Source organism: Nylanderia fulva, unplaced genomic scaffold, assembly GCF_048542155.1.
Source record: "Nylanderia fulva isolate GAGA-0341 unplaced genomic scaffold, ASM4854215v1 Scaffold17, whole genome shotgun sequence".
Classification (NCBI taxonomy): domain Eukaryota; kingdom Metazoa; phylum Arthropoda; class Insecta; order Hymenoptera; family Formicidae; genus Nylanderia; species Nylanderia fulva.
In genome coordinates, this window is record NW_028189945.1 from 365,027 (window position 1) to 378,393 (window position 13,367).

At 28.9% G+C, this 13,367-nt stretch overlaps 2 protein-coding genes and 1 pseudogene across 3 annotated transcripts; 1 reads left to right on the forward strand and 2 right to left on the reverse strand.

Moving 5' to 3' along the window:
- The first annotated feature begins 6,137 nt into the window (after positions 1-6,137).
- Positions 6,138-7,000, forward strand: LOC114938306 (uncharacterized). Of its 2 annotated transcripts, none has more exons than XM_029312190.2 (2): positions 6,138-6,244; positions 6,566-7,000. In XM_029312190.2, the coding sequence occupies exons 1-2, from the start codon at positions 6,211-6,213 to the stop codon at positions 6,943-6,945; spliced, it is 414 nt and encodes a 137-aa protein (XP_029168023.2). In that variant the 5' UTR covers positions 6,138-6,210; the 3' UTR covers positions 6,946-7,000. The 2 variants fall into 2 exon arrangements, with proteins under 2 accessions (XP_029168023.2, XP_029168024.1); XM_029312191.2 differs by having other exon boundaries at positions 6,689-7,000.
- A 2,258-nt stretch (positions 7,001-9,258) lies between these two features.
- On the reverse strand, positions 9,259-11,367 carry LOC146723747 (phospholipid-transporting ATPase ABCA3-like). Its single transcript, XM_085481256.1, has 7 exons — positions 11,133-11,367; positions 10,913-11,016; positions 10,675-10,818; positions 10,262-10,409; positions 9,968-10,178; positions 9,696-9,912; positions 9,259-9,492 (listed from the first exon to the last, which is right to left on the reverse strand). Exons 1-7 carry the CDS (start codon positions 11,350-11,352, stop codon positions 9,259-9,261), a joined length of 1,278 nt encoding a protein of 425 aa, XP_085337382.1. The 5' UTR covers positions 11,353-11,367.
- Positions 11,368-11,792: 425 nt separating this feature from the next.
- Positions 11,793-12,879, reverse strand: LOC146723748 (uncharacterized; annotated as a pseudogene).
- Between the last annotated feature and the right edge of the window lie 488 nt (positions 12,880-13,367).

Here is a 13,367-nt window from a genome sequence, read left to right on the forward strand (position 1 = left end):
TATCTATCTCTCTCGATTGTGTTTTTCCGAGGAAATATAAATATCGCGGCAGCGGAAGTCGCGATCGCAAGATATAGAGTCTCTCATGTCTTCGTCATTATCATATTGATGGAAAGCTGTTTCCTGTTTTTCTTCTCGTAGACGTCGTTTTGGCTTCACTCGCGATATATTTTTATTTAGTACGTAGAATATTTATCGATAATATTAATCTTTTTTGAAATTATTATGAGGGAATTATAATGAAGTAATTTATATTATAATTTTAAATTATAAATAATTTATATATTATAAATTAATATATTTTCTCGAAAAGAGAATTATATAGATAATTACGGGTGATGAATTTTTGTCGAAATACTAATTTTTCAATTCTCGCATCCTTGATCTAAAAATAAGAAATATGTTTCAGAGTTAATGCCTATCCCTTTTTGTTCCCATGGTATAATTTTAGTCGTGATATTTCGTCTCTCTGAACGTTGAAAGCCCTGATTTCCGCAGCAATCTCGCGTAATCGCATTCCATTGTAAATACTAGCGGAACCCCCGCGTGACGGACCGCAACGCGGGGGTGCAAAGGGGGTGGAAAGGGGGAAGGAAGGAGTAGCGCGATAGGACACTCTCAGGCAGATCCTGATTTATGAACGAAATCTCGAGTAAACGCTCGTTTCCGCGCTCTGCTGGGCGTGAAATGGCTTTGGGCGAGTTCTCGCTGTAACTAAATATAAGGGGCATCCGCGAGCCGACTATGCGAGCAGTTCCGGTCCCCGTGGACCGGAAGTACCGGCTCATACCGCTCGATGACGTTCATAATTTTGCCAGGCAATTTTGCCATTTTTTTCTCAAATATTAACACCACAAATTATATATTTCTCTAATTACACTGAAAACACTTTAAAAAGTAATTTTAAAAGTACATGGTTAGAAATTAAAAGATACGCACGAAATGTTCTTCCTAATTTCTCTGTCTTTTAAATTATTCATGATTTTATTAATAATTAAAAAATTGCACTATCAATTGATATATCAATTTTCCCATAAAGTTATGTGAGAATTACTGTGGGAAGAGTAATATAATTATTGTGAAAAATTATATCCCTCTCTTTTAATGGTCGCATTAATACAATTCGCTGAATTTTTATTGATAATATATATAATATTTATGCCTGTGTTATATAACATAATTTTTGTGACAAATATAAAGGATCATGATTTTATTAATAATTAAAAAATGGCACTATCAATTGATATATCAATTTTCCCATAAAGTTATGTGAGAATTACTGTGGGAAGAGTAATATAATTATTGTGAAAAATTATATCTCTCTCTCTTTTAATGGACGCATTAATACAATTTGCTGAATTTTTATTGATAATATATATAATATTTATGCCTGCGTTATATAACATAATTTTTGTGACAAATATAAGGGATCATGATTTTATTAATAATTAAAAAATGGCACTATCAATTGATATATCAATTTTCCCATAAAGTTATGTGAGAATTACTGTGGGAAGAGTAATATAATTATTGTGAAAAATTATATCTCTCTCTCTTTTAATGGTTGCATTAATACAATTCGCTGAATTTTTATTGATAATATATATAATATTTATGCCTGCGTTATATAACATAATTTTTGTGACAAATATAAGGGATCATGATTTTATTAATAATTAAAAAATGGCACTATCAATTGATATATCAATTTTCCCATAAAGTTATGTGAGAATTACTGTGGAAAGAGTAATATAATTATTGTGAAAAATTATATCCCTCTCTCTTTTAATGGTTGCATTAATACAATTCGCTGAATTTTTATTGATAATATATATAATATTTATGCCTGCGTTATATAACATAATTTTTGTAACAAATATAAGGGATCATGATTTTATTAATAATTAAAAATGGCACTATCAATTGATATATCAATTTTCCCATAAAGTTATGTGAGAATTACTGTGGGAAGAGTAATATAATTATTGTGAAAAATTATATCCTTCTCTTTTAATGGTCGCATTAATACAATTCGCTGAATTTTTATTGATAATATATATAATATTTATGCCTGCGTTATATAACATAATTTTTGTGACAAATATAAGGGATCATGATTTTATTAATAATTAAAAAATGGCACTATCAATTGATATATCAATTTTCCCATAAAGTTATGTGAGAATTACTGTGGGAAGAGTAATATAATTATTGTGAAAAATTATATCTCTCTCTCTTTTAATGGTTGCATTAATACAATTCGCTGAATTTTTATTGATAATATATATAATATTTATGCCTGCGTTATATAACATAATTTTTGTGACAAATATAAGGGATTGCATATTCGAATTTTGGCTCGGCGATGGAACCGGAAGCTCGTTTCCCTTCCCCTTCCCCCCTCAATCAACGACATTCACATTCTCTCGGAGCCCTGGGCGCGGCCGATGACTCCAAAAACATCGGAATTAAAGGTTCACGCCGACTTTCCACTTGGAAACAAAAATCCGAAATTACGATCGTGCGTGTTATTCCGAAAACAGGTGAAACCTCTAATGGTTTCCTGCCATTTCACTTTCGGTTAGGTAGCGCATTCTTTCTCCTGAATAGAGAGAAAATAGTAAATTCAATCTACCATTTCGTTTTCGGACTCTAGAGAAATTTAAAATAAATTTACACTTGAGGATATTTAGAGACTCTGTTTCTTATCAGATACAATTATATTAAGTTTTTTAAAATAATATTTTATAAATTTTTAATGATCTTTTTTTTAATTTAGATAATTTTTATTGAAACCTGAAAAATGAATTTCTAAAACTGACATTCAAGAAAATTGAAAAAGAATTGAAAACAAAAATACACATAATAAAATTTATAATAAAAAATACTTTCGCACTTCAAAAAATCTTAAGTGGATTTAGCACGTAAATAAACAACGCGATTACAAATTATTCCAACAAGTAAATTAAATAAATTTATATTACCTTTATTAAATATAACATTTAATCATTGAAAAATAGAGATATCAATTTAGAAGAGATCTATCTCGGCTTTGAGATTTCTTCTTCATACAATATCGTGCTTGAAAATTAAGTTAGAAATTTATACTGCACTAATTAGTTAATTAATAATTTTTTATTAAAATGGTAATTATTTTATCGGCGCGTTTTACCTTTCTTCTCCCCGTACGACTGTTTTCAACATCGTACTCGTCTACGCTTACGTAAAGATATCAACGAACTATTTACGAAGGCGAGAGGTCGAAGATCGCCTTATAAATTAAGCTTTTCTTGCAGTCGCCGCCGCAGACGAAAAGTCTTTTATTCATTCGATAGGAGTTCCCCTTCTGTCTTCGATTTAACGAAAACGTTGGGAGGGAGAGAGCGAGAAGAACGAGACGACTCAAGACAGAAAGAAGATCGAGGGGTTCCAGCGAAAGAAAGACAGAATGAGAGAGAATGAGAAAAAGATAGAGAAGGAAACCATCTTATCTTCCTCCTCATGATTTTTGCTAATTAACCTCGCCGCAGGCATAGCTCGATTTTTGTTGCACAAGAAAAGATTAGCTCGTTGCTCCCGAAAGATACTGCGTTCCTCATCGTGATAAAATGCTCGTATCCTTTTTTCCCTTATCTAACGGGATCAGCATCTTATCGATTATTTATTTATTGCGATTAATTTGTTGAATCATCAATAAATAAATATCTATATATATATATACATATCGATATATCATATAACGATCTGCGGATCGTTTCTTCAGGATTGTCGAAAGTTACATCTCTGACTTACGCTGTTCCTCGTCTCGGCGGGAGTTGCACATGCCATGTGTTTACAATTCGGATTTATCATTCTCGTCGATATCGGACGTAGACAGTCGTCGGGTCAGCTCCTCTCGGCTTCTCTTCCGCGGCCGAAGGGAAGAGAGTGCGATGAAGTATCATTGCGATGTCGGCGACATCGAACACACGCAGCTGTGCGAATGAAAATTAATGGCGTATCTGCTCGTACGACTTATTTATCCAATAATGGTGCGCGACACCGATAATTAGCGGATAATGCAATATAGGTACCGACGAAGAAGAAAGAGGTCGATGCGTTAATAAATAACGTGATAAATCGATAAAAGAGAGTTCCTTACATAAACGACGAATTGGTCGAATAAAATAATGATTAAACATTATTAATAATTATTGATATTGTTTCCGAGAAAGTGAGTTTTACAAACGAGCTCTTTGTCAAAGAATATTATTAAGACGATTTCATATACCATATATCGCTGTGAAAAATTATACCGATCGCTATAGCCTGGAGTGCGATGCTCGCCACGAATAAATTCAATTTTATTATAGAGATTTATTTGTATGCGTATATACGGCACTTGTGGGAGAAATATAAGACTTATAAATGCTCCCTCGTTTGATAAAGATATAAATCAAATCTTATCGATGCTGCTATATTTAGATCTCATTGTCATTGTATATTGTATTGTAGCTCGTAATCGGGTCGCTCTTCCTTCCGCGATCATCTTCCTTCGATTAGCGGACACGTCAGGTGTGTCGGCCGGATCCAATCAATGCGGTTTCTAGTATCGGGATTTAATGATCGGTATAATTGACGTCACGGTGCACGGCACGGGTGTCTAAGTGGTCGGAACGACGGTGGGGTGGGTTTTATCGCGGCAGGAAAGAGGCGAGGGTGATTTTTCGCCGGGAATTTCTCTCTTCGCGGTTCAAAGGTTCGGCTCGATAACACTCTCAGCTGACATCTTTAGTTAATGAGATAACAATGTGTCTCGTTTATTTATATTCGAAATCGGGCGCGTGTCTTGGCGCTCGTGTACATGCACTTTCGCGTGCTATCGTACTTTCATTTCTTATAGAAAAGAAGAAAATGAAGAGAACTCAACGCCACTCGATACAGACATGATCGATATATATATTTATAGTCGTGTTTTATATAATACGAGTGCTAATGGTGTTTAGAATGAAAGCTCAACGAGATGTGCACGCTGCGCTTTTTTCTCTTTAATTTATCATCCATTTTTAAAGAGGCGAATCACGCACAATAGAGCTCTCTGTTTTAAATAATTTATCACAGATAAATAATTATTACAGATAATTTACACTATCTTCTGTATATTTGTATGATTCATTTTTTGTTAAATTTTTTACACATACTTCATTAATTATATATATATATATATATATATATATTTATATGGAAAATTTTAACTAAATAATTTATAAATGTGTGAAGAAATATTTTTATATTTTTCATATATTTAAAAAAATGCATATTATAAACTTTATTATAAAATAATGATTTAAATTCGAGATTCGCGTAAATATACATATTATATATTGCGCTTAAAGGCTTTTTTAAATGATCTATGTATAGTTCAAAGCAAAATTCTATTTAAAAAATTTTTTAAAAAAGATAAAATTGAACGCCAAGTACATAAAAAAGAATTTAAAAATTTGTATATGCTACAAATATAAGTTTAAAAAATAAAAAAATTATTAATAAGAACATTAAAAAAATTAATTATACAAAAATACAGATTAGATCAACGCAATTATTAAGTATACATTAAAATATGTGAAAATAAAATTATAAAAAAAATTCTGTCTTGAATTTTATCGTGAATTAAATTGTCTAAAGAAGGCTTCTACAGAAATATATTTGAGTTACAATGGATTGTAACTTATCGATAACTGGTAAGTTACCTTACATTTTACATTATTCAGACAAGTGAATATTTTTAATATAATTTAATTCTCATATAATAAATGAAAAAAATTTATCTATAAATAAGATTTAATATTGCTTAAATTTATACTTTTAAATAATTATAAGTAAATATTTATGTCTATAAATCTGATATTCTTGAAGAATAATTACAGAATACCAACATAAACGATCGTCGATGATTAAGTTTACAATGTTACAGTAAATAGATAATCTGTGAGAGATTTATAAAAAAATAAATATGTTAATAAACCTTGCCATTGTATTTCAACTTTACATGTACTGGAAGATCACCTTTCTCGAATGACAATTATGTAAATACATGTTATATTGTCGAATTTTTATTTTAACATTTGTTATTTATAAGTATATGAGAGACACTTAAATACCATATATTATTACTTCTGTATATATCTTTATTAAAAGACAAAAGTAAAAGAAATCATATGTTTGTTGAATATGGAAGTGGATAATGATAATTCCATCAATTCAGGTATTTGCTCTTTTTTATTCTTACGTAAAGTAATTTTAAAATAAATTTTGTTTGAAATTAATAATTAAATAACGTATTTACGATAACGTATTTATACACTTTATTAATTATATAATCAAATATTGAATTCGATTTTTAAATGCAAAATTTTTATTATATCGATATCGTGGAATTTTATACTATCAAAATTTTATATAATTTTAATAAACATTTTCATGTATTAAAATAATACATGAAATATATTATGAAATAATTGCAATATATGGGATTAATCGTCATATGCGAATAAGAAATTTCATCAAAATATTTTTCATCATTTAGAATTGTCTAAGGACCATGAGAAAAAAGAGAAGTTGCTTAACGAGATCTCAATGTTGCAAGCGAATATCTCTCAACTAGAAAGCATAATTGAAACACTCAAATTCGGCCAATTAAAATTTTCAGAAGAGCTATTGACATCGATGCACGACAATAAAGGCGCAAAATTTTATATACCGGATGTGCAAACGGAATTATGCTATGAGCTTTATCAATTCGTGGGATTAAGATGCCGGGAATTCAACGAAGATTCGAGACTCGTTTTTGAAATCTGTAGCACCGAGCAGAATCTCACGGAGAACGATATGTACGCAGTAGAGATACTCATAAATGAGAATGGTTGTGGAAAATTAGGAAAGTGGGTGTTACCTATATCGTTTTAATTGTCGATTAAATCAACTTGTTTCGAAAGATATTTTAAGAGATACACTTTTTTCTTATATAAAAGTAAGATATATAAATATTCCACTGTAAAAAATTTTTAGATATTAAAAATTAATTTTTACATAAACAAAAATAAATATTTAGTCAATTTTAAATAAGTCTTAAGCTCAATAATTTTGATTAAAAAACCATTCTCTCATGGATTTACATTTTTTTAAATATAACTTTTCTCGAATGACAAGTACATAAATACGAACTGCTTTGTCAATTTCTTTTGTAAATCTCTTACTCGTAATTTATTAAAATATTTGCTTTAATGCGTATCATATAGTAGGAGCAATATGAAATAAGTAGGCATTGAACGAGTGATTTTGAAGTGAGTCCACACCATGTCATTTTTATCGACAGTTTCTTCTCGTATCGGCATAGTTGACCAAACAGAATACATCATATGATGTTTAACACAAATATTAAACGTAGCCTTAAATGCAGGCTCGTCCCAGCATGGAAACAATTGTCGCGCCCCAATTGTCCCGAGTTGTGTTGCGACAAACCACCTATCATATTTTAATAGAATATTTTATCGAACAAGAAATGGTTAATCAACATTAAAAGTTGGTGACATTAAAAGTTATAATGATGAATCGTGCTTAAAGAATAATATCTCATATTTCATTACAGGTATTTTACAATATTTTCAACATTTACTCACCTTTTATCTTTATTAAAATGTGTGTAAGTTCTGAAGAAAACGTTTCCATAATTATCTGAGAGTCCGATAAAGCTCATGTTTAATAAATAATGTTCTTTTGATAATATATAATTGAAGTAAAAAATAAGAATATGAGTTTTATTATTGTACATAATACTTGTCGGCTTATAAACTTTTAATGATGAACTTTAAAATTCTGTATTGGTGACAGTATAGTATTTTGTATTTCTATCTGCGGTTTTTTTGCGTGCAAATTTATGCGCCATGTTGGATAAGTAATCTTGACGTAGACGTCGTATCTTCCGAAAAATTTAAAACTTTCCCCTTCTTTTTCAAAATATGGTTCCAACTTGAGGTTAATGCTCTGGTATAACATCGAGGTTATAATAATTCAATAAAAAAGCATTTATAAATATTAGATTGTATAATAACTTTACCAAAAATTCTTCCATGTCAAATCTCTCGTTGGAATATCTATAATAAAGTATTTTCTTATTTAAAAAAATATAAATATAAATAAAATGCAATGCTTTCTTTTGTATGTGTTTTTTTACGAAAAAGAGCAGAAAATAAATACAATAAGATTAATTTTTATTAAGCATAGATAATTATATAAAAGTTTAATATGATTTATTATTGCACGCATCGACATGTATTGTGTATTTTAGTCTTATAAATTTAACAAAATTTACATTGTAATGATATTTTCGATATTGTAATTTATGTCCAGCATATGTGTTGTGATGACATAAGTACGATCTTGCTATACTTTCTGTTATTAAAGAAAAAGTTAAACAAACAAATATATATTATATTTCGTAAATATATTATATTTAATAAAATATTTATTTGTAGTAGATTTATATGAAATATTTATATATAACTCATTAAAATTAAATTAAAATTATATCTGAGTATAAAAATAATTCCCAATTTTTATTATGTCTCGACATAATTTTAATTAATCGAATTTTTATTATGTGGCGTGATAATAATAATTCGATGAATTAAAATTATATCGCGACATACAAATAATTGCAGTGGGCGCCTTACGTAATCACCCGTGTCGGATGGTTGTTGCATCGCTCCTGTTTACCGCCCGTACGCGTGCCGTAAAAAATTCGCTATTTCTTTTAATATCTTGAAAACTAAACTTCGAATAAAATTTTGGCTTGGAAAAAATCGTCTTAGAATTGAGTCAGAAATATGACATTTTAAGGACAAACGGTTGTTTTGTAACACAAATGTATTATTGATATAAAAATGTGAAAAAATTTGATAATATTATATATTTTATTTGCTTAAACAATTATTATATTATTATATGTATAACTAATATTAATATATTTTGATTTATATAATTTTGATTTAATAATATTAATATAATATTATTAAATCAAAATTTTATAATTTTATAATACATATGTTTGTTATAATTCCTGCCAGATTAACTTGACATGTTTTTTTTATAATTAGCTACTAGTAATATACAAAAAAAAGAGATATACTTGTGAAATAACAAGTATATGAAAAAATATTATATTCACATATGCATGTGATAATAAAAATCATATTACGGAAAGTTAACATATGATAATTTTCATTTATATATTCGACGTATATTACGAGCAATCCAAAAATATAAACATTCGTAAAATGTTAATTTTATGCGAGGTTTCTTCTGCTCTTTCGCTAAAGTTAGAAGTACTTCATCCATGGATGGTTGAGTAACAGAAAAGTCCGTGATCCACACATATCTTTGTCGTAACTTTTCAAGTTTATCAAATACATAACTGTACGAAATACCACTCTCTAATTCATATTTAAGAATACCCTGTTGAAGAATATTTATCTTTTTATAAATTTCTTTTTTTAGCTTAGATCTTATCAATATAATGAATGTTGATCGCATTTAATTTATTTAAATTATTTAATTTTTCTAATACATGTGTATGCATAAAATATTATATTGTAACAACGTGTCTTTGCAATAAGGATATCGAAAAATATCGAGAAATAAAATTGTATTTTACTCACTAAATAACTATCTTTGAACTTTATTGCTGGAAAAGTCTCGTCAATAATGTTTTTTATCTTCTCGAGGTGTGCAAGCTGATATCCAGGCACTATTTTGATATTTAACATAAAATTGCGGCCATGTTTCGCCTTTAGATGCTCACAAGACCCAATTGCAGTAAACTGGCCATTAACCAAGATTCCCACTCGCAAACACATTGCTTCTGCTTCCGACATACTAAAAAATCCATAAAATTCATACTAGTCCTGTGTATTTTTTTCATTGATCTAACCTGTGCGTAGTAATTAATATAGATCTCCCCATTTCTCGTATTTGACGCAAAATTTCGCAGATAGCGTGTTTAGTCATTAAGTCGATTCCAGCAGAGGGTTCGTCCATAAATACCATTGGCAGATCGCCAATTAAACTCTGCAATATGCAAAGTTTTCTTTGAACTCCCCAGGGACAGTGGGCGATCTTTAGATTCTCGAAGTCTAACATATCTAAGGATATTTCATGGTGTTATTTAATTAAAAGTACCTACATAATCTCGTAGAATTTTGTTTTATTTTTTTTTATTTAGTACCTAATATATCTAGCCACTTGTTTACTTCGTCGTTGATGCATTCATATGGAACACCACGAAGTGCCGCATGCAGTTGCAAATATTGCCTTCCCGTCATAAAATCGCTTAATCCATTAAATTGCGGACAGTATCCTATCATACCTATAAACTTGAAAATATTTTTTATATAAGAAGATATAAGAAACTAATAATCGTATAAAGTAATTTGCAAGATACAATATAAAATTTTAAAAAGACAAAAAAATTACAATAAAAAATGAAACATATAATAAAAGTTTCTCATTAAATATATATAAAAATTTGAATATTTCTTCTTAAAACTTAATATATTTAGGAATATTTTGTGTCTTAATTATTTTATTATTTTCGATTATATAACGAGAGAAAGATACATGATGTATTTGACAATTTACTATTTCTTGATTTCTTGTAAATTTATATCCATATATCACTGCTTTTCCCGCAGATATTTTGGTTTGTCCCGTTAGCATTTTGTATATTGTTGATTTTCCTGCTCCGTTAAATCCCAACAAGCCAAAGCACTCCTGCTTATATATCTAAACGAGCAAAATTTATTTAACACTACTTAACATACATAGAAAAAAGGTACATGAAAATACATGAAAAAAATTTTAATTAGAATTTATTTACGTTAAAATTCACTCCTTGAACTACCACTTTTCCATCGTACTTTTTTGTTAAATCTTGTACAACCAGAGCAACTTGTGGTGGAAATAATTTTGTTTCCTCATAATCTAGTTAAAAAGAGGAAAATAATATATATATATATATATATATGTATATATAAATATATATGTATGTATAAATATTATATAGATGAGTTTTTTATTTCTTCTTATTTATTTTTTACATTTTATATATACATCAACTCTCTTCTTTTCCTCCATAACTTCAGACTCGACGATATTATCGTTTTTTACTGAAGGCTTAGAATAACTATACCACTTTCTCCGATTTTTTTCTTCAAAAATCTCTAGCAACATATAAAGGGCAAACATTTGGGATATCATTAAAAGTATATCATTTGTGACCGAGTGATAATATTCAGCGCCAGATTGTTTGATCAACATTACATTCAACTCCTTGTAACAAAATTTATCATTACAATTTTCTGAAATTTTAATTTTGATTTAGTAAACAATTATAAATCACAAAAAATATAATTTTGATAGAGGTAAACTTACGACAACACGGATCTTCAATGTAAAATTCCGTATCGCACACATTTGTATAGCTGCACTGTCTGTTATATAAATTTAACATAATATAATTGCTTAAAGCGCAAGCTAGAACAAATGGCGGAAATATATGTGCAAGAACCTCGAACATGTACCTTCCAGTGTTGCTAAGTACGCGAAATATCAAAGGAAATATGATAGACCCATTCACCAATAATACTGTAAAATGCATTCTTTACTTAAATGAGGATATTGTTATATGCAACTGAATTATATCGTGCTTTGATAGTAAAGTTTAATAACAATGTATAATGAAGAATCAAGTTATTAAATTACTGACCGACTATGATATTAATCAGTATCACAGCCAGATAGACGTTTTCCGGTTTTCTCGTAAATAATTGTATGCAATAATTTAATGGAATGGCACATCCTCCGTAACATAAAAATATTATTAGAACCTGAACTAAAATATTAATGATTTATCGTATGCATATTTTTTTTTTAATTTAAACTAATTTATGTATCATCTAATTTATGTATCATATTTATATGTATAACACATAAATGAGTAGCATTTTTGCTCTAATTTCCATTTCATTTCTAATTATCGGTTAAGTCAACAGTTAAAATTTTAACTGTCAATTAATATTAAAATAAAAGAAAAGAAAAAATTATATAGAACGCACACGCGAAAATATTTCTTCCGATTCTCACCAATCTCTAAATTTGAAAATTGTACAGTAGGATGATAGGCGAGTAAAATTGCAATTCCAAGGAATATTATGGAAAACGTATATAATAAGAAATCGATGATATACATCGAGATCCAATAGATTCGCGTAGACACACCGACCGCATTGGTCTGCAGCATCTTTGAGAGTGTATTCCGCTCTCGTATTCCCATATCGATAGATGGGAAAAGAAGAAACAAAGTCATTATTATAGCGGCAGTTTTCCCAATTTCGAATGCTGCGTGAATGGACCAGCAAATGCTGCCACTGCAAACGTCATTTATTTCATTTTATTGTCATAACTTTATTATTTTATATTACATTTATTATTTAATAATTTTATTTTACTTTATTGTATTATTTTATTACTTTAATTTTATTATTTAATAATTTATTATTATATTGTAATTTTATTTTATTTAATTACTTTATTTTATTTTATTATATAATGAAAGAACGAAGTGTTAAAGATATTACCTGGCTCGGGTGTACTAGTGGTCGACTCGTTAACTTGATCCAACAATCATCTGAACCGCAATGATAACGCAGCAACGCGTTATGTAATAAATTTAATGCAATTGGTCCGCTATGAATTGCGGAGGATGAGTACATGAGTTGTACACGTTCATTTGTATACATGTCGATAGACATCACATAACAATCCCTAAACTATTATGAAATTCGAATGTCAAGTTTGCGCGGATACATATTCATAATTTTATTACCTCTATCGAATGTAAATCAGGATGAGTCATAAGGTCTGTAGCTGGAATGTTTTTGGAGATATGATAATTATGCCTTTCACTGTATGCTTGGTTAGTACTGTACAATGTTACAAGAAAGTCCTTTGCAACTTTGTCATTGGCCGCGTAATATAACACATGAAGATTGTTGTCCGCATAATTCGTCAAATTCATAATCTTTTCTCTATAATTACAAAGAAGTTAAATAATTAAATAATTGCATTTATTAATTTTTTTCAACACTATTTTTACGCAAATAAAAAGTTTTTCTTATAAAACATCTCTATTATGTACTTAATAGATATAATATTTTATGCATTATGAAAAAATGAATCGATACAGTATTCCTTACAAATAATTTTTACTGAAAAATTAGTTTGACGAGAAACTAAAAAAACTTTTTAATTCATGACAATTTAATCCCAGGATT